The sequence below is a fragment of the Amia ocellicauda genome, chromosome 23, assembly GCF_036373705.1.
Source record: "Amia ocellicauda isolate fAmiCal2 chromosome 23, fAmiCal2.hap1, whole genome shotgun sequence".
Lineage (NCBI taxonomy): Eukaryota > Metazoa > Chordata > Actinopteri > Amiiformes > Amiidae > Amia > Amia ocellicauda.
Window position 1 is genome coordinate 10170134 of NC_089872.1, and position 25244 is coordinate 10195377.

Here is a 25244-nt window from a genome sequence, read left to right on the forward strand (position 1 = left end):
ACGTGTAATGCAGCGCATGTGTGACCTGTTTTAGTGTACAGGTGAGCCTGCAATATGAGTTTGGCCAGCAGATGGAAGTCAACATCTGGGAAAAGTAGAACAGGGTAGTTTTGGGGAATTCACAGTCAGTCCTTGTCTGTATTTGAACTAGAACCGTGTGTAGGTCAAGGTAGATGTCCACAGGAAGTAAAAGTTAGGAAATGCGTTGAGGAGCATGTTGTAATTTTCCTTTGAAAAAAAATCTATATGAACTAGTAAACTGGCTTCCCAGTAATAGTCCAGCCGAGGTCTCAATTACATCCGAACCCTTAATTGGACTAAAAATGTGCTTAAATTTGACTTTTTAAATTGTGTAACTGATTAAACGTTGGTTCCTTAATAAGTTGCATATACATTTTTTTACTTAAAAGCCCTACTGTGTAAAATAATGAAATCTGTGTAAAAGAACATTATTAGTAGCCCGTTCAGGCCTGTGCTATGGGACCACAGCAAAAATGTGAGAGAGAAACATTGCCTTCACAGCACAGATGAATGGGGTCTGAGAAGGGGGCCATACCGGCAACAGAAGGGCTCTTTAGTACATTATGATGCCTCTGGCAAAATGGCTTGTTTTTGTTTTATTTATTTATATATATAACTTGTGCATTGTATTGGTGAAAGGCTTTCTGCAGCCATGATGGACTCTGGAATGTTCTCACGCTCAATAATAAAACCCTTGTGGCACCCACACTTGACTCAAGTTCAGACTGACCCTGGAGGGGGGTTGTGGTATAAGCCAGAGCTCAGACTGCAGTGCTCTGCAGCGTGAACATTGTATCCACTCGCATCTGAAAATGATGTGGGGGGTAGAAGGTGGCAGGGTCCATCAAGGAGCTGTTCGGTCAGAGACGTGTTCAGTCAGACAACAGCAATATGTAGCATCAACACTTCAGCGCTGACCAACATTCTGAATTGCATGCAATCCCTTTTAGTTTCTTAATTTCACAGTAGTTTAGGTCCTGTTCGATACGTATCTTCAGTGTGACCAGTGCACATTTCCCCAAAACTGACCATAACTTTGCGTCCTGATTATGATTATGATTGACTACACCATGCTGTTAACAACAGGACTAATTAGGCAAAACCACAACAAAAAACTAAAAAGTTTTGTTAGTAAGGCTGTGCACAGTAATCCAGACATCTTACTGGCTGTCATTAACAATTCCAGCCAGGGGCTGTGCATGTAATTCAGAAATGATCAGCACTACAGTAAGATACCACTAGCGTTTGGCCAATCTTTTTCCGCATCTTCAGGTCTAGTATGGCATCACAACCTAAACAAACACATTTATCTCTGTGTTAAATATCTCTAATACACGATCTCTTCTGAATGATCAGTCTGCAGTAACCTCTGTTCTCTCAGTGGCTACAGAAGGAATATAAATGGGGCTTGACAATACCATTCCCAGTGTACATGAGCCCATTGTGGAGATGTTTGCATAGGCAACTTGTATACATGGATCGGGAATCAGAGAGCTAAATACTAACTTGCTTTATTTACCGGGGGGGGGGGACTGAGTGAGAAAGCAGGGAAAAACAAGAGCGCGTTAATGCAAAACAAATATTCCCGTGGAGGTTATTCGAACAAAGGTAAAGGTGTAGACCTCTCGTTAACCATTAAGACTCCTTTTCATTTATTCTACTATACTTGGCTAGTTTAAGAATTACAATTAACCTCTTTTTTAAGCAACTGTCAATCATTTGACAAACTGGCCTATATGGTTTCCCCACGTGTTTTCTGATAAACTAATAATCTGAAAATAAAAGGACAAAAGATATTGTTAGAGACAGGCTAAACCTGACCTTTTTATACTTTCTAATGCACTAATTGAGAGGTGGGTGTGATTACTTAAATCAAATAAATCACCCATTAGTGACACATTAGGTGGTATTTTTAGCAGCATTTCACTATTACGTCTTTGACCTCCAGTAATTCCTGGTTTCCCCAAGATTTGTTTTAATGAATGAGAATTAGACAAATAAGAAACAAGGGCTGTGTCATTAACACACATTAAACACAGCTGAGTGACTCGAGCAGCAGACAGAGCCTGGCTCTAGGACACAAAAACACCCTGACAGATGTTTGTTTAATGGATTCTGTTTCCGTTAATCTTCATTTGATCACTGGCTGCTTGACGTTAAAGACTGGGGAAATGCGTTGAACATGATCTCTAACTGAGGCCCGTTGGCTGCCAAGTTCCTCACACATGTACTCATGCCCATTGTTTTCTGAGAATGTAACTTATGGCTACAGTACTGAAAGTGGTGATTGGTGACAAACCTTTTTCTGCACTGGCTGAATATTTGTTTTAGGATCTTTAAAGTTCTCCCAGTGTTCCCACTATATCATTGAAAAACAGCTCAGCTTAGTCTGGAACCGTAAGAAATATATAGAATTGTTGAGATAAATGATTAGTCAATAAAGTTATCAATAGCCAGTTATAGATTTATCTTCATGCCGTCATGAAAAAACACACAAACAGCAGCACAAAACAACTGTAAACCAAACGTATTTTATTTTACAAAATGTATAGAAAACTACATTCTTCCCTTCAGATGTTACTTTTTTTTATCACTTAAAAGCTCTTTAATAACGTATATACTGCTGACATGCAAGACAAAACAGCAATTTTACCTTATCGTGTTATACATTTCCAGGCACTGGTATTAGAGAAAGGGAATCCGATTTCCATTTGATTTGTGGCAGTGTATCGATATTAGGTACATGCTGGTTTAGTCCCGTTGTCAGCAGTGTCATACAGATAATGTAATAGTAACATGGTCATATTGCAATACTGACCCACAGTACTAGGTATGAGTTTGAAAAGTTTCAGACAAGTTTTCAGCTATCTATGGTTGATCCAACTCACTCCAACAAAAGAGGAATTCTTATTTTCCCTCTGTCTGGGGTTACAGCTGCTGAAGCTTACATTACATTAGCTCTTTTACAACACGTTTAACTTTGTAGACATTTAAAAGAAAACGACAGTACATTGTGTTGGCACTACACATGCACACACTAAAAATATGATATTGCTTAGTTCAATTAGCAGTTTCTTGAAAAGAACAAGTGTGGTGGTTTATTTCTGCCAACTCATGTGGGCAACAGACTGACCCAGACAGAAGTGCTTTCAATGAGGTCTCTGTAACCATTTGTGCAAAAAAAACATGCCACTTGAGAAAACAAGTTTACAAATGTACTTCTGTACGCCATGACTAAAGAAAATAGTCGAGTGGAACAAGAAATAAGAGCGTATTTTAAACACAAACCTACCTACACCGAGGACAGTTTTTACAGCAATGTGAAGTTCATTTTCACATGAACAACTACTGTTTCAACAAAAATACAGACCCCGAAACGCAACTGAATGACTAGACATAGAACCAATAACTCTAAAGGTAACAGAAAGAACGAGTGAACGCTAGGTCTGTAATGCAGTTGGTGACCCTGATGACTTAGGGCCAAATCACTGCAGGTTTCATAGTTAGATTACATCCGAGGTTACCAACCCAGTCCATTACAGCCTGGATGAAGGTTGACAATCATTAGACGAGTTAATGGGTTCAGTTCAGCGGGAAGACTGCAGACTCGGCAGATATGGGCTCCTTTGGGGGCAAGGGCTAGGAACCACTGTTTTAGATCAATATAACTGGGAAACAATTCTTAAAAGGCTCAAATTTTGCAAATAATTGGCTAAATTAAGTAATGGAGAGCTCGGCTAGATTGAGAACCAGAAACCCTTTGCAGAGCTCCAGGTCCCGCTCTTTTAACGTTCGTTGTTCTAGCAAGTAATACAAATGACTAATCTCAGAGTATTTTAATGAAGTTCAAAACAAGTGGCAAAACTTATAACTAACTTACTAATTGACAAAAAGGTTGACTTGCATCTATAATTTAATGACTGTTTTGGTTAAACATTTGCAAAAAAAACACCAAAAAAAAAAAAAACCCCACAAAGAAAGGTTGTAGATAAGTGCTGATATTCTGAAAACATCCTTGACTGAGGAGGCAATTAGTTAAAATAGATTAAAAAGGAAAGCGAAACAGACCAAGACCACTCCACTTATGATCTCTCCCGGATAAACACAATTCATGTAGTTATTGTTGTTGCATTAGTTAATTTTTCTGGTTCTTTTTGATACTCAGCTCATAATGAAGACGCAGATATAAAAGTTTTGATTGTACATTAAAGAACCACAGCATTTTAGCTTTTTTTGAGTGCTGCGCCGTTAGAAATAGAAATGGTTCAAAGGGAGAATTCCCCCGACACTTTTTTTCCTGGCCAGTGTGCGGATGAGGAAATCTAAAAGTACCTGAACTGTTGCCATCATCTCAAACGCTTCTTCTAAACATATTTATAGAGCTACGTTCAGGAATACTTCTCTGCTTTCAACTGCGATTCAAATCAGAACCCTTTAAAGATAAAATATTCATTCCTCGTCGGGAAAGCGAAAAGAAAAAGAGCTTCAGAGACAGGATTTACACAGAATGTTCGTGTCTTTAAAATGAATTATTCAGTGGAGACAACTTTTGTAGCGCTTTAAAGCTAGTTGTTAAGCTAGCATGTAACTGTAGCCCAGTTTATGCCTTGGCAGTTCAATCTAGAAATGAAAGTCAGTGCTAAACATCTGGTTATCTCATTTTCAGATGCAGTTATTTGTGAAGGCCGCTGTCTCTCCAGGATAACCTGCAATGTAAGTTTTGTGTTTGGCCTGATCGCTTCCCTTGACCATCTAAGCCATAAATAGATTATACCTTTGTTGTTTTCATTGAGCTGAGCTTTTTTTTTATAAAGGTATTAAAGTAATATATACACAGATAACAAAACAAAATCCACTTACAATCAGTACAAATATTAAAAGCAGTAATACTGGCAACGTAAATAATACACACATTTATACAAATATTAAGAATAAGTGTTTGAAACCCCTGGGCAGTATCAAAATCTGGTATTGTTCACCCATTTTGTGAAAAGTTTATTGCTTTTGATACGATTGTTTTTACTTGAGTGCGACATCAAACTGGACTTTAAATCAAAACACAGAGGGGGAGAAGCAGTAGTACTCGGCAGCGTGTGGAAGAATTGCAGCGACAAACCTTTTGTGTTGAGTAAAACCTGATTGCAAGTTACCCAGTATGTAGTTGTAAATCTTTTCATGATCTGTATGGGAGAGAGTTCTTGATGCAAGTCTTCAGTGATTTGGTACAGTTCGTTCCTATGTCTATTCCCTCCTTCAGGACAGTAACCATACACCAGGTGGGGCTGAGAAACGTGCTCCAGAATCGCGATATGGTGGGGAATCCAGGTGGTTTTTTTTTGTTTTCTTCCAAAAAGATCAAACCCATTGTGATATTTGTGGTCAAGGCAATGATCCAATTTCCTGCAGCGTTTTCACTCATGTTCGAGATTTAAAATATTAAATTCCATGGGTTTGGTTCGCAGTGTGAAAAAACGCAGTGGATCAATGTTGTAAGGTAAATGGCCCTTAAAAATTTGACTTATTCATTTAAAAACCCCAGGCGGACCCACGTCCAGCACAGTCATGAAGCAGGGGGACTCCACAGTTACACTATTGCTCGGAAAAGGAAGGAGAATGCCGCCCCCAGGGCCAGGCCCAGCGACAGGAAGAAAGCCATGATGGCTCCGGCAGTCTCGGCCTCATGAGGGGACACTTTCCTGTGGACAGAAAACAAACAGTCCTTGAGTCGAGAGACACAACAGTACAGATCTGTACACAACTTAAGACTCCCAATCCCAGAATCCTTGGTTAACATAGAAGCCAGTAAAAACAACAAATCAAGCAGTAACAAACGTCTGGTGAGATACGTGATTAAACCGCAGTAACAAGACGGTGAAGGACGGGCGCGGCGGCAGGCAACAGGTTTCCTTACTTTGGCCCGAAGCACATGCAGAGGCTGACCAGGTATCCGTTGGAAGAAGCGAAGAAGATCATGAAGATGATGTACCAGACGTCGTGGTGGAAGAGGGTGGGCAGGTAGATGCGCGGTTGCACGTTGCACAGCATGAACAAGGGCACGAACACCACGCGGCTCACGACCATGATGGGCAGCAGCTTGCTGTCCTTCCCCGGCTGGAGAAAAGAGAGGAAGAGGAGACGTTGGCGAGAGAAGCATGCGTACTCTGTGGTGGAGGCCCACTGATTCAGAGATCGGGGCTTTTCCCGTTTTCTGTTTTGCTTAATTTGCGCTCTCCCTGGCCACGCTGCAAGCAAAGAAAAGAACATTGAGATAAAGCTAGGAGACTGCAGAATAATCTGAGATGAAATATCTGCCAATGCGATGAAATAATGTTACGATTTGTTGAAGATAATAGAAATGAAGTGCCGTTTTGCAAAATACTCCTCAAATTAAATGGCTCTAACTTCATTTAGGCAAAACTCCAACCTCTCAAAAGTAGAATTGTGCAAGCAGCAAGAAAAAAAAAAAAAAAAGAAAAGAATCATTCGGGGCATCAAAACAATAGCCAAATGTGCTTCATGTTCACGTCTGTGCCAAAAATAATTCAAAAAGTGCCGTAAGAATTGGAACAGAATCTGATTAAGATGTATGTGAACAAAAGGGTTTGCCAAACCACAAAAACAAGCATCAGGCTGAATGCTGTGTTTATAAGGATTATCTTTTTTCTCTGTTGAGGATTCCCAACAGCATTTGCAAATCCTTTATAGGATCCCATTTTGTTATTGCCGTCTTTAGGACACACACTGTGCCTTAAAGCATGCGAAGGATGTCTCAACTGCAAAATTCCTTACCCTCTTCTCTGTAGCCAAACAAAACAACTCTCTAATAAAACTTGGTGAATGTAATATTATTGGCACAATACATAGACATTTAGAAGACTGTAAATTGAATTTCTGAGACACTAGCAACTCTCAGCAAAAATGAGATTTATTAAACTGTATTCCAGTGACCTGCAGCACAGGGATTTCTCTGGAATCATTCCTCATCTCTTTCTCGAGATGATCAAAAGTACGGGGCTGCTTCAGACCTTTCACTTTGCTGAGCCTCACATTAATCTATTTTGAGTAGGGCTGAGTACAAGCAGAATAATACAAAACAAAAAAACTGCAACATTTGTTGATTTAAGATTTAAAGATTTAATGGGAAGTCAGCCGACGAACTGCGTTTGCGAGTTATCGCCATCAATATCTTGCCCCGGAGATCTACGTGCCCTCTCTCATTGGACTGCACTCATTATCTCGTGAATTACAACTGTTTTACTTTTGAACTACTGGATTAGAAGTCCCACGCAACCCAGGACTGTAACCTTGGAGACGAGCGTTGTTCACTGCTTGCTCTGCTACTCCTTTCTTTCCTTTCATGATTCGTCAGCCTTCTCTTTAAATACAAGATTAACTTGATGCACGGCCGAACTGCACGTTTGTGGCACAGTCACTGCGGCCTTGCATGGGTCGAAGAAGTGTGTTCAATTCGAGAAGTGCGTCAAAGCACGGGGGGGGGGCAGCATGCTATTTGTGTCTACGGTGACTGAAACTGAACAACACATGGAGGGAATTAGCCGATGAAGTTAAAGGGAAGACCTGAAGCCAAGATGAATCATGTTTCCCATTCTGCTTGGAAAACACACACGCATATTTCCACAAATGCTGGCAAATGAGTTCAGGTTCCTTTAAAGTTTAAATGTGTTTGTTCTGCTGTAGAGTTCACACTATAATGCAAAGCAGACCAGCCAGAGAGGAATTCAACACTAGAATTGCACATTTTATATGCGGTTCAATAAGTGCATCCAGTGCTGCGATGAATGTGTGCATTGGCCTAATTGCTGGGTGACAACATTTCCCACACAGCAAAGAGACTGCCTTTCCAAACTAGTTTTTTGTGCAGGACAGCAGATGCACAAAAAATCTCTTCTTGGTTAATGCAAAGTTACTCTGATATGACATTATAAAGCCAGGGAATTATTTTGCCGGGAAACATCAGATCAAAAAAGCACCAGATTAAACGATCCACTTTCCTGCACCTCTTGCAGTGGTAATATTTACACATTTTATTAGAAACAAAATGCTTATAAAATGTCCACACACTCTCCTAATTGTTATGAGGGAGTTTTATACTCAGTATGTTTTGTTTCTTTATTATTCTTAGGGATCCTTTATTTAGAGAATTCACATCTTGACAAGAAAACAGATGAATCAGGTCATTTTAATTCCCCTGTGAATTTTCTTGTAAATACAAAATTCAGACCATTATTGATAACATTAAATTGAAATTCTCCAGATATCCTTGGTTTAACATTTCTCAGTTCAGCAGCTGCAACTTTGCTGTTATTATTTATCTCAAGATACCAATAAAAATTAAGTATTTTACAAGACATTTGGCACATCATTTGGAATAGTTAGTCATTCCTATTAAGAGAGTTATTTTTCCCCAAAAGTCTGTTCACTCTTCTAGGAAAATAAGAACGGGGAGTAATGTGGAACAGAAGATCCTCAGTTCAAACTAAACTCCATTTTAAACTAATGAATTATGAAACACACCAAACAAACAAACCAAAAACTTAATTGTACGTGTATTGCAGAATACTAGCAAGGGAAAGATTACTTTGTATTTTGATAATTGAGTCATAAAATACACTTGACCATGAAAGTTTTGCCACACTTGCTTGGTTTTATGAAAGCAAGAGAGGAAAAACACAGCCTCCCTCATCAGGACATGGTTTGTGATCACTATTTCATTTGACTCTGAACTGGAAGTATGCCACTAGATTAATAAAAGTAGCAAGAAAAACTTTCTATATCTGGGCTCTTGACTTACCCACATACAGACTGCAGTTAGGCTCCTCCCGGCCCAGTCACACAAGTTGAAGAGCAGGAAACAAGACACAGGAATGAAGTACATTTCTAGTGAGGAGGAAAGAAGTGAAACGGTGTTATTAGCCTACCTTTACACTAACCCTCCTGGCAGACATGTTTCTCCTAAAACAATAAGGACTTTCACCACCAAGCTGATCATAATATTGTTGAAATGAATGGTACATTAACAATTTGCATATCCATCCCACACACACACCAAACACTAAATAAGAAGGCTTGTATAACCCATACTTATTCCCCCACAAAGGAAACGACACTTACTCCAGGAACTGTCCCCTGCAATGGTGGATTTCACGTCGGCGGTCACTGCTGGAAAAATCCCGATCGTGACGGTGAACACTAAACACACCGACAGAGCCATCACCCAAATCTGCAGGAACGACAAAGGACAGTCAGATGAGAATGGCTTCCCACGTTCCCATCGCTGTGAACACTTTCATTAACAGAGATACCTTCAGACGGGCCGGTTTTCTTGCGAAATAAGCTCGGAGTCATCTGAAAATAGTCTTTCGGAAAGGAAACCCAGACAGAGACTGCTCTCATCGTTACCTTTTTAAATATTTCGAACACTGACACTTTTGAGCCGACGTCCTCGTCCGTGACCGCCCTGTTCTCCAGTCCGTTGGTGTTTTCTGCGAGAAATCAAGCGAAACTAATCAATTACCGGTTACCGATTTATCAACGTCTGCCATGATCACGTGTGAACTGCCAGTACATGTATAATATATTTAGTTTATAAGTCTGTACAGTATTTGAACTAAGTCGTTAGGCTTCTTCCAATACATTTTGACAGTCTATCCAAAACATCTCTACTGTGCCACCTGAAACGAGAGAGACATCTCCGAGTAGCAAGCAGCAAGTGTCTCAAGTACCTTTCTTCAGCAGATCCAGTTTGGTCTCCTCATTGCTGGCACGTCTCTCGGGACCACTGTGGCTTTGCGATGCATAATGGCGGAAAAAGTCCTGCACAACAGAAAGAACAGAAGTGACAATCTCTCAGTTCTGGGAAGCTGCGAAGGAGGCTGGGTACAGGTCTTTCTCATCATAAATGTATCGTACACATTTCCAGTTAAAAATGTCAAACCAAATCATACTATGACTTGTAGATGATCTAGCCGTTCCTCTAGGGAGGAATAATGAGTCAACTGATATGGGGGAATCACGGTGACATCAGGTGACATTTGTTTCAAGTGGGAGGAATCTCACCATCTTGGGCAGGGCGATGTAAGAGAGGATGGCCAGCAGGATCACCACGCAGGCCGTGATGAAGTACCCGAAAGCACTGTCCTCCAGCTCCGACCCACCTACAGGGAAAGCAGTCAGAATTCAGACCTTAGCACAGTCAGCAGCTCATACACAGTTTTTCCCATTCAAAAAGCCAAGAAAGGTTTCTGCTCATGGTAGAGACACTAGGCCACAGCCAACCCACATGGACGCCAAGACATGAACCTTGTAACTGGCCTTTTTTGTTCCTACCGGATTGACATGATAACTATGAACACCTAGCATGTGGCGAGAAAGATTTCTGCACATTGTGGAGCCAGTAGATTCTAGAACAGAAAACCAAAACCAAATAGTTGAAGATGGGTTTGGTCTCAAATAATTGACAGGCTGTTACTTTGGTGCACCAACGCATCATGTATTGAATAGACAGGAGAGAGAACAACCCCCAGCAGTTGGAGACTAATATAATATAGTCTCTTAGGCTCCCAGATCTTGAAGTTAAAACTAATTCATTGAATTGACTTTTTATATTTAAAGTGAATCATCTTAAAATTAGACAGACTGTCTGGCTGCGTATCCCAAGGACATGTGTGGGTGGGTTTTACCACAAAAAGCTGTGGAGCCCAGTGAAAAAAAATTACCAACTTATATAAATAAAATACCAAATTCCTCCTCAGTCCCCAGTCTTAGACAACCACATGAGATGAGAAGAAATAAATAACAACCAGTTTCCCCACACATAAGAACAAATGACATTCAGTACAGCCTTTAAATTATAAAAGTGGTAAGCCCTCTAAAGGCAGTAGTCAGAAGTTTTGTTCCTCTTCAGAAACCTTCTAGGTTAACATCTACACTCACTTGCGATTGCACAGATCATAGAAAAGGCAGCAAAGGTGCCAGCCAGGCCCTGTCCACTCATGATGGGGGTGGTGTAGGAGGTCGGCAGCAGCCCCGCCAGGCCGAACAGACTGCCCTGCAGCACAGCTCCAAACGCTGAAATGAAAACCACAGTCAGACAGACTGGACGCGGCAGACTCTTGGCAAACAAGAGTCCTGGCCTCCTCTTCCAAGGGCTGAGTTGTTTTTATTTACGTTTGCTTGTAATACAGGTGTCTACAAAGTTTTAAATAAGGCTTCAAGCACATCGATTGATTTACACTCAACATACATTTTGGCGCTCATCTGAATGGTAGAAAACGCTGGTATGAACATTCAGACAGTGAAGCACTAAGCTGAAGACATAATGCGGTGCCAGCAGCACAGTCTGACCTGTTGCCTTACCTATGGAGGGATCACAAGCGCCAGTCCCACTCATTATGTGACAGAATTCAGAGCATGAAGGGGTCTAGATAACCTGACATAAGCACTGAGGTTCTCATTAAGACTTCAAAGTCAAATTTGACCCCTGAAATCCCAGACAACACCAGCATTCCCAGAATGCAGGACCTCACAGATCTCCAGCAAATGGTGGAATGTATCGAAGCATCATTACACTATGGTACGTAGTTTGTTTGGAATGTTGAATTGTTATTCTTTTTAAATCAGATGCAATTTTCATATTCATTAGTATCAGAAACCATGCCAGCAGGTACAAACACATCACTCTGGGGAAGGTCTGGCTGCGGGCGGCACTTACAGTTGATGACGACGATTTTGACCATGGTGAGTGTGAAGAAGGACACCGGAGACTGAGGGATCTTGACCAGCGCCGCCGTCAGCATGAACACCAGAAAGATGACCCCCAGGCTCCCCATGATGCGCAGCTTCTGTGGGATCCTGGAGGAAGAGTATGGTGGACATCACACTCCTGCCCAGCAGACCCAGCCAGGCAACAGCCATCATTCTCCCTTGGTCACGTGATTCTCTCTCTTTTTTATAGCTTCAAGCTGATCAAACAAATTCTTAAAGGACGCTGGAAAGAAACAATATCCCTCCCTCTTCTGCTATTAATTCATAATTGATGACAAAAAGACTTTCACTGTAATGGGTCAGTGCTTGAAAACACTTTCAGACAACTTGTAGGTGCTTGTTAAACACACCCTTCCCTAACCTGGAGCTGACGGAGGGAAAAAACTGACGTCTTCTGAGGGATGATCAAACTTTACACGACCTGAGCAGCTGCAGCAGCATAATGCCTGAATAAATGTGTAGCTCTGAAGAGGAGAGCAAACATGTAAGCATGTAGGCAACACAGGAGGGCGTTTCAAAGTGTGATTTATCTGCAATGCCTATCAAATTATCTAAATAATTTTCTTGGAAGTAGCAAAGCAGCTGATTTTGTATAGCACTTTCCGCCACTAAATGCAATTTAATTCCCTCACTATCCCAAGGGATTTACTTCTTATTTTATTTTTGGGTCAATTATTCAATATATACTAGAACACAGAAAGCCTCCTTACCTCTGATGAAGGAAAGAGTTGAGGCAGGTGAAGATGAGAAGGGGCACCATGGCACACATTGTCATGAAGTTGTTAAATTTCAGCTGCAGGTAGTTCTGGGGTTCCCCCGCCGTGCTGTTGGCAGTTTGGTTTTGTTGGTTTGACTTTATATCCTGGTCCTTCAGGCGACTGGTGAAATACTGGGGAGAGGTACAATAAACCATCAGGGTGAGGTGGTCCAGATTTGAATTGGAGTAACTTATAAAATGTCCTCAATCATCTCACAACCCCCCACTGTTCATCAATTCTCATTTAAAATATGAAATTGTGAGGTAAGTGTATGAGCGACAATTCATTTTAAGCACTGCTGGGGAACGCAGTAACTGGTACACATCGATTGCCAATCCAGGGCTACTTTACCAGAGTCGCGGTCATGAAGAAGTTCCATGGCAACAGCGTCCCCAACCCCAGGATGAAGAATATCAGCCATACAGCACGGTACCTGAAAACAGTGAGAACATTAGGTCTCCACACCCAAAGCCACGCCGTCGTCCATATCTCCTCGAAGTGTACAGACAGATGTAAACAAAACAAAAAAAGAAAGAGGATATACTCACTTGTCCTGTGGAGGATTAATCGCGGTCATTGTTCTTGTGTGATGTTAATAAATAGCTCTGGTTGAATTCTTGGAACAGAATCTGAGGAACAATGGATTATTAATTAGTAAGTTCCTATAATGAGTTGCTAATGGTTTCTTGTGAATCACAAACTGCACTCTGAAAGACCCCACTTCTCTAATCAACTTTCATCAATGTGGGCTCCATAATTGTTGTATTGTTTAAACATAATGGCAGGCAGATTTAAACAAACACATTGTTACCGACACTCATGAGTAACAATTTCCTAAACAAACGTATTAAACCTGGCAAAAAACTGGTTTCTAAATAATTAATTCTGTAAAAAAAAAAAAAGCTCAAAACCACAAGTGAGAAACAGCTGTCTACCAAAATATTAACATATCTAGTTTGCAAAAACTTCAGGAGACAGATGACCCTCAAAACACCTGACATTATTGTATGACTAAGAGCTTTACACATTTTTGATTTACATACATTGTTTATTGAATATTAAACAACATACTTATTAGAAGATAAAAGCAAAGCCTGTAATACGGACTTCTACAAAATATTTTCTGCTAGTCCTGCTCCAGTGCTAAACCCAACGGAGGAAAAATACACTAAGAAAATAAAAGGAAAGGATAGCAGAGTATATTTACTCACTGTGGCCAAGTCGATCCTGACTAGCTATCTTCAAAAGTTGAAAAGAAGCAAAGTCTATCTCCTTTTATACCCTTTGCTCAGATGATCTACACATACAGGGCCCCTTTCCAAGAAATATTCGGTCACCCCCCCTCCCCACACACTGGCAACACCCTGATAACTCTGCAGTAGTAGTATCAAGTCCGTGTAGCTTATCCGACATATCGTATGGTTGGGGGGATTGTGGCAAGAAACAGGCTTCTGACGTTCGGTGTGGAAACTGGCTATGAGGTCTTGGTGGGGGGAACAAAAACATTACTAAGTTGTTGTCAGGCTTTTGATCAGATATACCCGAATTGGTGACATTTTCTCAGGATACCAAAAGCAAACACAGCTGAGAAACCCAAGGGCCACACAAAAAGAGGGTTGTTGATTATTTTTACTGTACATTATACATGTAACAGTCACAGTCTCCACTATTGTTTTCACTAGATGAAGAAACCTGAACCATTTCATGTATTTATACGAGTGATTTTATTTATTTACAGCTGAATAGGCATATATAGGAGGGCATGCTCAGCAAAGACCCGTGAAAATAGGGGCAGGGCATTCTGGGATACACAAGCGGGCGTTCAAAAATTCATGCAAAATATGGGAAAAGCACTGTAAACAAGAACTGTAATTGTGTTTCTATACATTTATAGCTCTTGTGGCCACATTATTATACGGAAAGTTTTTTCCGTTGAACAAGTGAACCTAAATTGTTACAAAAACACAAACCTCATCCGAATACTTGCTTACCAGAAAGCTCCACAAAGCATAGTTTACAAAAACAGTAACACCAAAAGAAGGTTCAAAATATTCCCCCTTGGAAATGACATGAGAGATTTCTGTTTGGCAACTGATGCAAATGATAAAACTTTAGCGTTTTTAATGGGAAATTAGTTATTGACAAATTCTCCAGTGGCCATTGAGTGGACTGAGTAAATTCTGAGTAAAGTGCTGCTTTTAAAAATAGTTTTTTTTTGGCCCAGATCACCAGCATGTCAAATAATCTTGATTGTTTAAGAAGATATCAACATGTTTGTACAATAGAATGTTGAATCGATAAATTAGTGCAAATGACAGGAATAATGCACAACAGCAAACTTTTCCCGAGACCCTGATCTAACCACATCTGTTCCAAATCATACCATTTCTTCATATTTCCTTTTCCAAAGAAACCAGCAAGAGCAGTGCAGTCAACGTTCCCTTGCATCTGCATTATAAGTGTAAAAGAGGCCATAAACAAAGCCAAGTTCACAGAGAACAATTACTCCAGTTTCAGCTTAAACAATGATGACTGGTGGATAATACTACACTAGTCGGATGTGTCCCATCTGCATATTACTGTGGCAGCCGTTTAAGAGTGTCTGTGAAAACGTTTGCCATGAACATTAGAAATAAATGCCATATATTATGATATGGAAGGTGTAGGTCATACATCTTCAGGGTATCCAATATGACCTGAGACAACTCCTACATCTTGGCTTTTCCTTAGATTTACAGAATCCTTTAAGAAAAAAAAAAAAGTCATATTTAGGGTTTGTTGACCTTGGCATGTATTTCCCATAGATCAGACATCCATATCCTTCATGTTCAACTGAGGTAGCCAGACTCTTAAACAAAGACAAACACGCAGGTCAGCTCACTGTTTTAAAGGCTGTTTTCATAGTAAACTCAGTAAGTTGCCTAGGGTCTATCAGGCGTTATCATAACTCTCAATGTTTTTCCATGATTGCTTTATGCTGTGCTAAAGATTACTGTGCTTCAAGATTATATTCTTCTCTGCCCACACATCCCATCAAACTCCCGTGTAGTAGAAGGAGGCTGTATTCTTTACTCGTTTGGGATTCAAGCTGTTAAACCTTCACTGTTTAAATTCCACAAACATCTGGTGTTTGTTACAGTAGGGTCGGCTTCCTACCATGTATGCACATAGATTTGTTCTGTGGTATACAGCCTTACAGTACCACAAAGTGCAAGGCACAACTATTACATGGGGATTAATTTTACTGGCATTCGATTTTGAGTAAGCAGTATAGTACTTTAGCTGACCAGGGTGGTGGGGCAAATAACATTTAATTAGTACAAGCCAGGTTGAGCAGTACAGATGAACTTAGTGTAAGCTGAAACCATCTCACAGTATGTATTCAATTGCAATTACAAAGTCTCAATAACAGATTTTGAGGGCTACCAATTTCCTGAGGACCACAAGCTTGAACCCCCATCTTTTAGATCTGTAGACTTGCTGTATAAACCTCACAAGAGTGCAGTATCACCCAGAGAGAAACATACACATACACAGGCCTGCACAGATGATCTTGGGGTGCTTGGTGAATTACCTAGCCAGCAACTTAGAAAGTATTTTGGGTCCCATGTAAGACATTACGTTAGTATCTGTATGTAGCCAAAGCATCAATACAGAGGCACTACTGTTGAAGTCAACACATGAAACAGACTTTGGAATTTTAAATTTTAAACCCGGAGCATGGATGCTTTGTATAGTGCCACCGAACTGAAAAGCAAACAGCATCCAGATCTGGGGCTGATTATAATGAAATGTGAGCCAAGGCAAACTGAAAGATCCCGATTCAGCAAAAGCATTAATTAAATCAAGTGAAAAGCATGCACTGCAACGCACCCCTCGCTCCCCAGAGCCTGGGTCTAGTACAGCTGTGTAGACCTGCAGGCAGCCTCATCAATATAGTTCAACACTTTTTGAATTGTTTTGACGGAAATGCTGCACATTATTAAAGTAGTACACATGCAGCAAGAGTGGTCACCCCTTTAGAGCCCGTAACTTGATCAATCAGACACTGAAACTAATAAGTCATTAATGCCGTGAGAAAATACTCATCTGACGACAACTTACCTGAAAAACAAAAACAAATCAGCGCATAGTTGAGTAATCCCACTAGATTTACTTGTACAATGAAATAACCATAATCACTCTGGATTTTCTCTAATGAAAAGACTAATGATACAAGGCCACAGCCAATCAGATTAATGTCCAATTCACAAATGTCCTCAAGTGGCCTCAACCTCTCCACGCAGCCTGGTTTTTGACACTGACAGAATCTCATTCCAGCCTGGCAACAATGGCATAATCTTTCAAATCCAGGCCAATTTGATAAAGAGAAAGCTTATTACAGCCAACTTAATTATAAGAGCACTGCTAATCACATGGCTGACTGAGTCTAACAGGGGGGCTCCGGCTCTCGCTCATTGAGACCATGAGAATAATTGCCATTGTCACAGAAGTTTTTACAACCACATAAACTCTGCCAACCTAGTTTTCCATAAATCAACCATGTACGAAATGTTATTAGAGCAAGAAACAGCCATTCATTCAAGTCTATTCAAGCAAAGTCTGTTTGAAATTCTGGAGACTCATTAGAGCAGTATTAGTTCATACCTATACTACTATGATTTATTTATTAGCAGAGTGACTTACAATTTACACAACAAGCACTATTAAAGTGAATATCCCAGTACAATAAGGAAACAAATGCAGATAAGTCCTAGGTATGTGCTAAATGGAGGGCGGAGAAAATGGAGAAATCACATTGACACAACAGATGTGCAAAACAAAGCACAGCAGGAGCATGAGGAAATGGAGTTTAATGAAGTGCAAAGTAGCAGGATTGTTGGGAGATTAGGCTGCTGTGTCACAGGTACAGTCTGAACAGGTGTGTCTTGAGTGGTCAGGGACTGTGTGGTCCTGATAAGGTCACTGAAGGGTTGAAACCAACTTGTATTGATAAGGATCATTATTTACGTTCGCGATCAGTAACGCAGGCACGTAACTTGAGGGTATTGTTTTCTCTCTTTTGGGTGGTTGCATTTGAAAATATCTGATCTTATTTTGCTGTTAACCACAATATATTTGATTTGTTGCTTTGTTGTGCAGCCACTGAGTTAGTTCTTCAAACTTTTATTACAAAATCCACTAACAATGCACCACAGTTCAGGCCAAACAAATCACATACTCCTGGGAATGCAACATCACCTAGATATCTTGTTGTCTAGCAGTGTAAATTACTGAATTACACAATACATTTATTGTAAGAATTTTAATTTTACGGCCATTAAAAAAAGTAATACAGTAGATCATTTAATATCTTTCCTATCTGTAATTGCAGTGCTGATTGATGTTACGCTTACTTCCACATCTCCAGACACGAGAATACTCCACACAGCTCAGCATTTCAATCCTCCGCACAAGATAACACGTATTAAATAATAGAGCTGGAAACCAATAAAACCAGCTTAAATTTAAAGCATTTGTTGATATGACATTTTTGGCAGAATGGTACCCACCATCTCCAAAAAAAAAAAGAACTTCTGGTTTATGCTGAAATATGTCCCGTACTCGCTCACGCTGTTGCTGATGTTGAACTACCAAAAATCAGTTTAATTCATTAATATAACGTGATTTAAAGTCAAGTCCAAAAACGAGCAAGCAGGGAAGCTATGAAAATTCCGTTCCTAAAATCCTCAATTTGGTTTCCAATGCCTAAGTTCCCCAATCACGTAAAATCAAGAGCCCTACTTGTCCACAAAACTAAGTATCAATAATTACATTGTCTCCTTGTTTGATGTCAGACTGTATTCTTGTCTGCTTTTTTCAATTGCTGAAACTCCGACTAAATTGTTATATAAATTCCTCAGAAAATATACATCAGAGGGCTGCAGTCACCAGCATAGGAATGTCAAAGTCATGGACCTTGATCCAAGCAAGAGATCTTTTCTTCCTGATAGGAAGCCTCTTCTTCAATCAAATGCAAGGTTATGATTTTTTTTTGTGTGTGTTTGTAGGGTTTATCTTGTCATACATACTTTCGAATCTGATTTGCGATTAAATCATCATGACATACATCCTATCAAACACAAGGTATGGGCATGCTAAGACAGGACAGCATGCAGAAAAACTACATTAAGAATTGAGCCATTTTTGCCCACTGCAGTCAAACTCAATCCAAATCTCAGCATGAAGAAACAAGTAAAAAGCCACAACAATAAACATCTACATCATGAGTGCAAACCCACCCCCGAGGCAAAGATCATTTATTACAAATCAGTTTTTGTTGCCGCTATATCTGGAAGTCACATTATTGGCCATCGTAGTGTGGCATTGAATTGCTACACCGCAGAAAGACAACCCTTATTTCCCCCCGACACAGAAGCCATCAGTCACTGCCTGAAGTGATCTACCGGTTTATTTTTTCAGGTTCGTTCCCAGAACTCTCATGTAACATAACTTCCTGGGATTCTATTCTCAAACTATCACGGTACATGGTGCACTTACAAAGGGCAAGTTCGCAGATCCACAAATAGCTCTGCTTTAGGTCTGATCAAGAGGATGTAATGAACACTGCACGACTATTACTTTAAGAGCTGCACCAAATATGATGTTGACACTTGTGGGTAGAATGACCTAAATCAAGGGGGCTAGTTCTTGCCAAGCTACCATCCGACATCCTCCACTACCACCAGTGAATTTTCGTCACGTACAACTGGAAACTACAAACTGACTCATGAGGAGTTTCCTTTTTTTTTTTTTAAGGAATGTTTTCTGATGGAATATCCTGTCTGCGTGCATGACTGGATAATAAGTAGATCAGAGCATTTCTCGGACATAAGGGTGTTAAGAATGTTTGATGTTAAGAACCTAACGTGCCTCTGCACTTCTAATCTATAAGGTATTGCAAGGAAAGTAAACCTCATAGATCAAAGAGAAACCAAGTCACATGCTTTTTAATGTTCAAAAGGTAAAAAGTAAATCTATTATAATAGTAGTAGCCACACATTTAATATATCATTTCCTGTATCGTAACACCACAAAATAACTCAATGTTTTGAATTAAATGTGCTCTGTGGCAGGATCCCCACTTGTGGATCTTGATAAATATGAAGTGTGTAGACTATTTCTATAGTCCTATAGTTTGTATATACTGTAACAGTAAAGCTTTCTGCACTTCCACTTGTCATCACAATTTGAAAAGTTTGAGCAAAGCAGTATGATCGAGTGTAACTTCAAAATTGCAGTAAACCGTACAGTCTGCAGAAACGTACAATGATTGTAGTCGGGATGAATTCTTTCTGTACTGCTTCTCAAACTGACCTGCCCATTCCCAACATTTCATTTGCTACAATCTCCCTTCTATCAACGGTTTGTTGATAAATTTAAGAAACCGTTTCAACATTATCTGACAGGTAAGTCTCACAGGTTGCAATGGAAAACAACCCAAACCAGAAGGATCTAATGGCTCATTTAACAATGCAACATCTGTGACTGAACGACTCAATGCATCTGGAATCCCATGACGAAGCAGGTGGCTGGAGTCTTGCAACTTTCTCGTGCATTACAGTGTGACATGAAGGTTAAGCACGTGGTTCTTTTCATGACTTTGTAGCTAAAGGCTGTGTCCAAATGGTTGCATTGTACAGCAAAATGAACACGTGACTCATAAAATTAATATCCACGCTGTCTTACTCCATAAAGTTGGAATACACAAGCGGCAAGGAACATTCCCCAGTTCAACCTCCTCACTGCCCACAACAACACATCTGAGTTGCCAAGTGTATTGGGGGTTAAGAGATGAGGGGGCTTTGAGGGAAACTTCTGACTTGTTGTTCTGCATCACAATGAGGTGTCAGATGAGCCCTTTCAATGCAAATGGAGCACTAAAGCCAAATACCATTAAATTAGGGCAGTGGAGCAGGGAGAATAATGCTGGGGTCATGAATGACCCTGTTGGGTCACTGATGGCATTGTCTGCGGAGATCTTCTGTCACAACACAAAGCTGCGCTGAAAAACACAAAGCTTAATGACCGGGCCCAGCAAGAACACTCACGCTCATTCCCTGGGAATAACACAACCCAACTTTCCATTGAGAAATAAACTCATTTCTTGGAGGAAAACAAATAAACCCACTTTAAAAGACTCGATTCTGGCAGGTAGGACAAATAAACCATGAGCAAAGTTTAGGTCCCTTCCCATCGCCGTCCTACACTTTTCCAAAATGCACTCTTCGCCTTTAGCTCTCAGTGCAGATTAACAGACGAGTAATGAGTTCAGTTCAAGAAAAAGTCCAGTTTCTGAGTTGCTGCTTCTAAATCCAAGCCCTCAGTTAACTGTCTGAAAGAGAAACGGTCCAAGGGAAAGAGCCAAAGGCACAAAAGGCTGCTATTCAGAGAAGACAGAGTGCGCCTGAGTGAGAGGAATGAAAAGACTGGAGCTGTTCAAAAAACAAGGGACTACAAGAACCTAATGGTTTATAGAGACAGAAGCCTACTTATTACTATTATCCTTGCAACCTTTTTTATTTTATGTTGTAAACTTGTATCAGTACATTTACTAAGAATAGCTTTCAATCCATAATGTGCAATATTTAACATGCCATATTCATCAAATACGTTCCGCACATGTGTAAGATTTGCACATGCGCATCTACACTGTGTTCTGCCCTGGCATGTGAAACTTGTGTCTGTGTTATTCAGTAATGGCATTGAGCATCGGGCATAGCTTCATAACAAGTCACACACATACCGGCCACAGCCATGCAGAGGGAGCCATAAAATACGTGTTACATTTATTTCGTTTTAAATTACTTTTAAACATCATTTCAATATTGCGTGGTGCTGTGCCCCACACCACCATTCATTCATACCCATTACTCATCAACACGTGTTACTGATACCTAGTTTTATGCATCAAAAGTTGAAAGAAACAAAAGATCTAACTATCCGAGATCAATATATCAGCTCTAGAAAATGAATTCAGTAACTTACATCACAAAAAATAATTAATAATCTTAAGCGGTCACGTAAACATTGTCATATATATATATATATATCCTTTAACCTGAAGTAGGATTAAAACAATCTCAATCTCCCTCTCTCTCTCTATATATATATATATATATATATATATATATACTAAGCACATGTTCTGTGCTTTGTTATAGAACTATTTCCGTGTTCTGATGAAATACAAAAACGTGGATTCACAAAACGTTTCAATGAATCATAGTAACACGATGCATACAGTTCCGTTTCCTATATATATATATATATATATATATATATACATATTAACACTTATATGAATAAAAAGTACACATATTTTGCGGGAAACCGTTAACATACTTCTTAAAAAAACATGATTACAGTCCCAATAGAAACGTGTGGCGTATACAGCCAGCCTGTTGATATAATGCCAATGGAAACCGCATTTACACTCGCACATGTATGGAAAGCAGCACAAAGCGCCTTACATGGCGGACATATTTCCTTCATATTACCTTGCTTGTCAGCGGAGCGGCTCTCCTCTCGGCGCGACATTCAAGTGCACTGAGCCGCTTCGGAAAAACCGCCTTCCGTAGTAGCGCAGACCTGTAGTGCCGAGAGTGCGCATGTGCGGCAGCTCATTCATAACGGGCTGCACTGCTGTGCGACACACACACTGTAACACAAACTAAAAGACACATCAGCTGGGTGGCTAGCGGCTGTGGGGGCAGATCGTTTGAGGATCTGAATTACTGAGCGGGAAAGTTGTGGAGGGAGGCAATTGCACCTGTCTGTAACTGCTGCGTACAAATCCAGCTTCCACTTCAGTTCATTTGGTTCATCTTTGTTTTAACGTGGCACCCACTGCACGCACGAATAGACTTGTTAGGGTTACTTAATAGAACTTGACTCTGAGGAGAGCTAATACATAACTGAAATCATTATTTATACACCAAAGGCATTGTATAGATCAAGACTTTGGCAGGTTAACAGGCTATTAGTTTGGTTTCTTGGTAGGTTTACTGTCCTGGAAGAGCATCTCACTCCCCTCCTCCCAATGATGCCTTTCATTCAAAATAACATAACATCCAATATTGAATAAAATCAGAAAAGAACATTCAGGCATTTAGTGTACACACTCTGTGATTACTGTGCACTGAATAAAGCTATCACCACTTCTCTTCAATTACTTATATACCAGTCACAAGACCAGCTTGTGACCTGCACTTCAAAAACTCGCCTTCCCAACTGGGTCAAATCAATTTGCCCATTTAAACAGGGGCAGTGCTCAGTCATCGCGGCGTACACATTCCTGTCTTAATTCTTCTATGTGGTGCTTAAAGGACTACTGTCAGTCACCAGAGGGGACCCCTGACTTGAGCTACCCCTTAGCCAATTTTAAACTCAGTGAATTGAATTCTCTTTAACAGATTCCAAATGTAGAACAGCAATGACAATTTCCCCTTATTTCCCCTGTCTAGATTAGAAATACCTCGTTGGACAATTCCCTTAACCGTTTCAACTTGTGAACCTGCCTGACTGGCTCACACACCCTAACTCAGAGCGATTCTGGGTCAACTACTCGATGCCTAGCGTGATGTTCTGACAACATCCTATTTCAGATCATGCAATGACATGCATATAGGATGAGAGTATGCATATTAAACCTAGTGTGTTTCCTAAGAAATTCACTAGGTATTACTTATACATATACGTGTGTATTTGTATGACTTTAAGATGGGAAAGTTGTACTCACCCTTCTAAATTAAATGAAATATTTCCAAAATCCACTGTTCAATAATTCCCATTTAAGGCTATAGATTAGACTGCTGCTTCAGAAATATGGCGGCTTTTACATTTCCCTGAGTGTGGACTCGGTCCTGGACTGGAACAAAGGCACCCAAATTCAGCCCTCTTTGTTCCAACAGAACAGTGCAGCTAATTAGAGACCTAGTTTAATTTAGATATCGATTTGATCCTGTTGTGCTTTTCAAAGTCGTTTAGCCTTGGAATGCCTCTGTGTTTCCCATCTCCAGTCCTGGTTCCCATAGAAGGTTTAGTCTCAAAGTTTTCATCCTACCAGCAAGAAATCGTGTATTTGGATACGACTGGTGTTTAAATTGTTATGTAGGAACTATTTATGGTTTATTCTAGCCTACAATAAAACATATTTGTGGTTTATATCCTCCCAAATGTTTTTTTAAACAGTGAATAATTTCCTCAAGACTGATGTTATTGAAATCTACCACAAATTACTAAGGCTGTTGATGTTCAGGCCCTGCCACTGAACAGACGTGAAGAAGCCTAGCCAACTCTCTGCCCTGGTTGGAAAGAGGAAGTGGTCACTGGCATTATCCAGGCTACTGCAGGTGGGTATGAAAATAGTCAAGTTGTTAGGCACACGTGTTTTCATTTCGCACTTGAGTAAACAAGTTAGGGGAAGGTTTGCATAGTTTTGAACATGTTCGCAGTCAGTGCACGTTGTTATCAAGGACAGACGGCATGCTACATTCAAGGACCGTGGACTGAAAAACCAAACAAACACGTGAGAATCACAAAGCTCAATGTGAATGATTGGCAACTCTGAATAAATGATCGTCGATTGTTGTCATGAGGTTATAGAACAACACGTTCCTTGTGGTATTATCATTTAACAAAGATACTGCACCATCATATAAAACCAATCCTTTATTCTCAGGCTATTCTTTTCATAGTTGTTGCAGCAGGATTTTTCTCATGGCCCAATCACCACGACTCCCAGGGCGAATATAAAAACAGATTCCGCTTCATAGTTTTCTGACACTTTGTTTCTCCGTTTCCAAAAATAAATGGGGGCAAACAGATGTTACCTCTGTTTTCTTATTAAAAAAATAAATAAACAAAGAAAAATAAAAGAGCTGTTTGAAGCACACAAATTTATAACAAAAGAAAAGCATTTACAGAGCACGAACAAGAAGAAAGAGCAAGCTTTTTAATTAACTAGTGTTTAAGTCACAGACAGTTAAGACGTCATTTTACTGCATTTCTCGTGGCTGTGAGTGACATTTCCAATAAAAAACAGCAAGGTCAAGTTTGTCTGTTTTTTACCAGCGTATGGGCTTCTCTCGGAGCATACAGGAGGGTGCTTGTGTGAGAGGACTGGGGGCTGCAACTCACATACAGCCCAACTCAAAAAATGTACTATAATTACACATTATGTCAATGTTGATCATTTCTAGACTGTTTATCCTGGACTGTGGTTTGAAAGTGTGGTCATATAGCAAGTACAAGAGTTGTGTATTGCTGAGTGATTCATCCACACCCTGTCTCATCTTAAAATAAGTCTGCTGTGGTTTTAAATTACACACTGTAGAGAGCACAGAGACCAACTGCCCTGCCCTACAGTCAGCTTTTACACACAAGGTTGGTGCAATGCCTATTTTATTATAACACCTTGAGATTTTGTTGTTGCTTTTATAGGGGACGATTGCAGACATCCACTCTTCCTTAAAAACAAGCCAGTTAATGTCACCATAATCCACCCACAAAAATACGGGAATAGATCATTTATAAACTGGCTCTATGACTATGAAACATAGAGATTGGAGTGGAGTAACAAAACAAAAAAGGTAATGATTCAGTAATGAGCAAAGTATTCATAAAGAAAATCATTTAAAG

At 40.1% G+C, this 25244-nt stretch overlaps 1 protein-coding gene across 4 annotated transcripts in view; it reads right to left on the reverse strand.

Moving 5' to 3' along the window:
* Positions 1-2533: 2533 nt before the first annotated feature.
* Positions 2534-25244, reverse strand: part of slc29a1a (solute carrier family 29 member 1a) — a 32402-nt gene continuing 9691 nt past the window's right edge. For 2 of the 4 annotated variants that reach the window (XM_066697355.1, XM_066697356.1), the window contains exons 3-14: positions 13112-13192; positions 12915-12996; positions 12516-12694; positions 11753-11892; positions 10975-11109; positions 10099-10196; positions 9765-9855; positions 9442-9524; positions 9154-9262; positions 8834-8919; positions 5933-6132; positions 2534-5717 (exon numbers count right to left, since the gene is read on the reverse strand). In XM_066697355.1, the coding sequence (XP_066553452.1) occupies positions 5606-5717; positions 5933-6132; positions 8834-8919; positions 9154-9262; positions 9442-9524; positions 9765-9855; positions 10099-10196; positions 10975-11109; positions 11753-11892; positions 12516-12694; positions 12915-12996; positions 13112-13140 (1344 nt within the window). In that variant the 5' untranslated portion in view covers positions 13141-13192 and the 3' untranslated portion in view covers positions 2534-5605. Of the gene's footprint in view, positions 5718-5932; positions 6133-8833; positions 8920-9153; positions 9263-9441; positions 9525-9764; positions 9856-10098; positions 10197-10974; positions 11110-11752; positions 11893-12515; positions 12695-12914; positions 12997-13111; positions 13193-13774; positions 13866-22102; positions 22209-25244 lie in introns of those variants that run through there. The other 2 variants (XM_066697354.1, XM_066697357.1) reach the window with 2 other exon arrangements.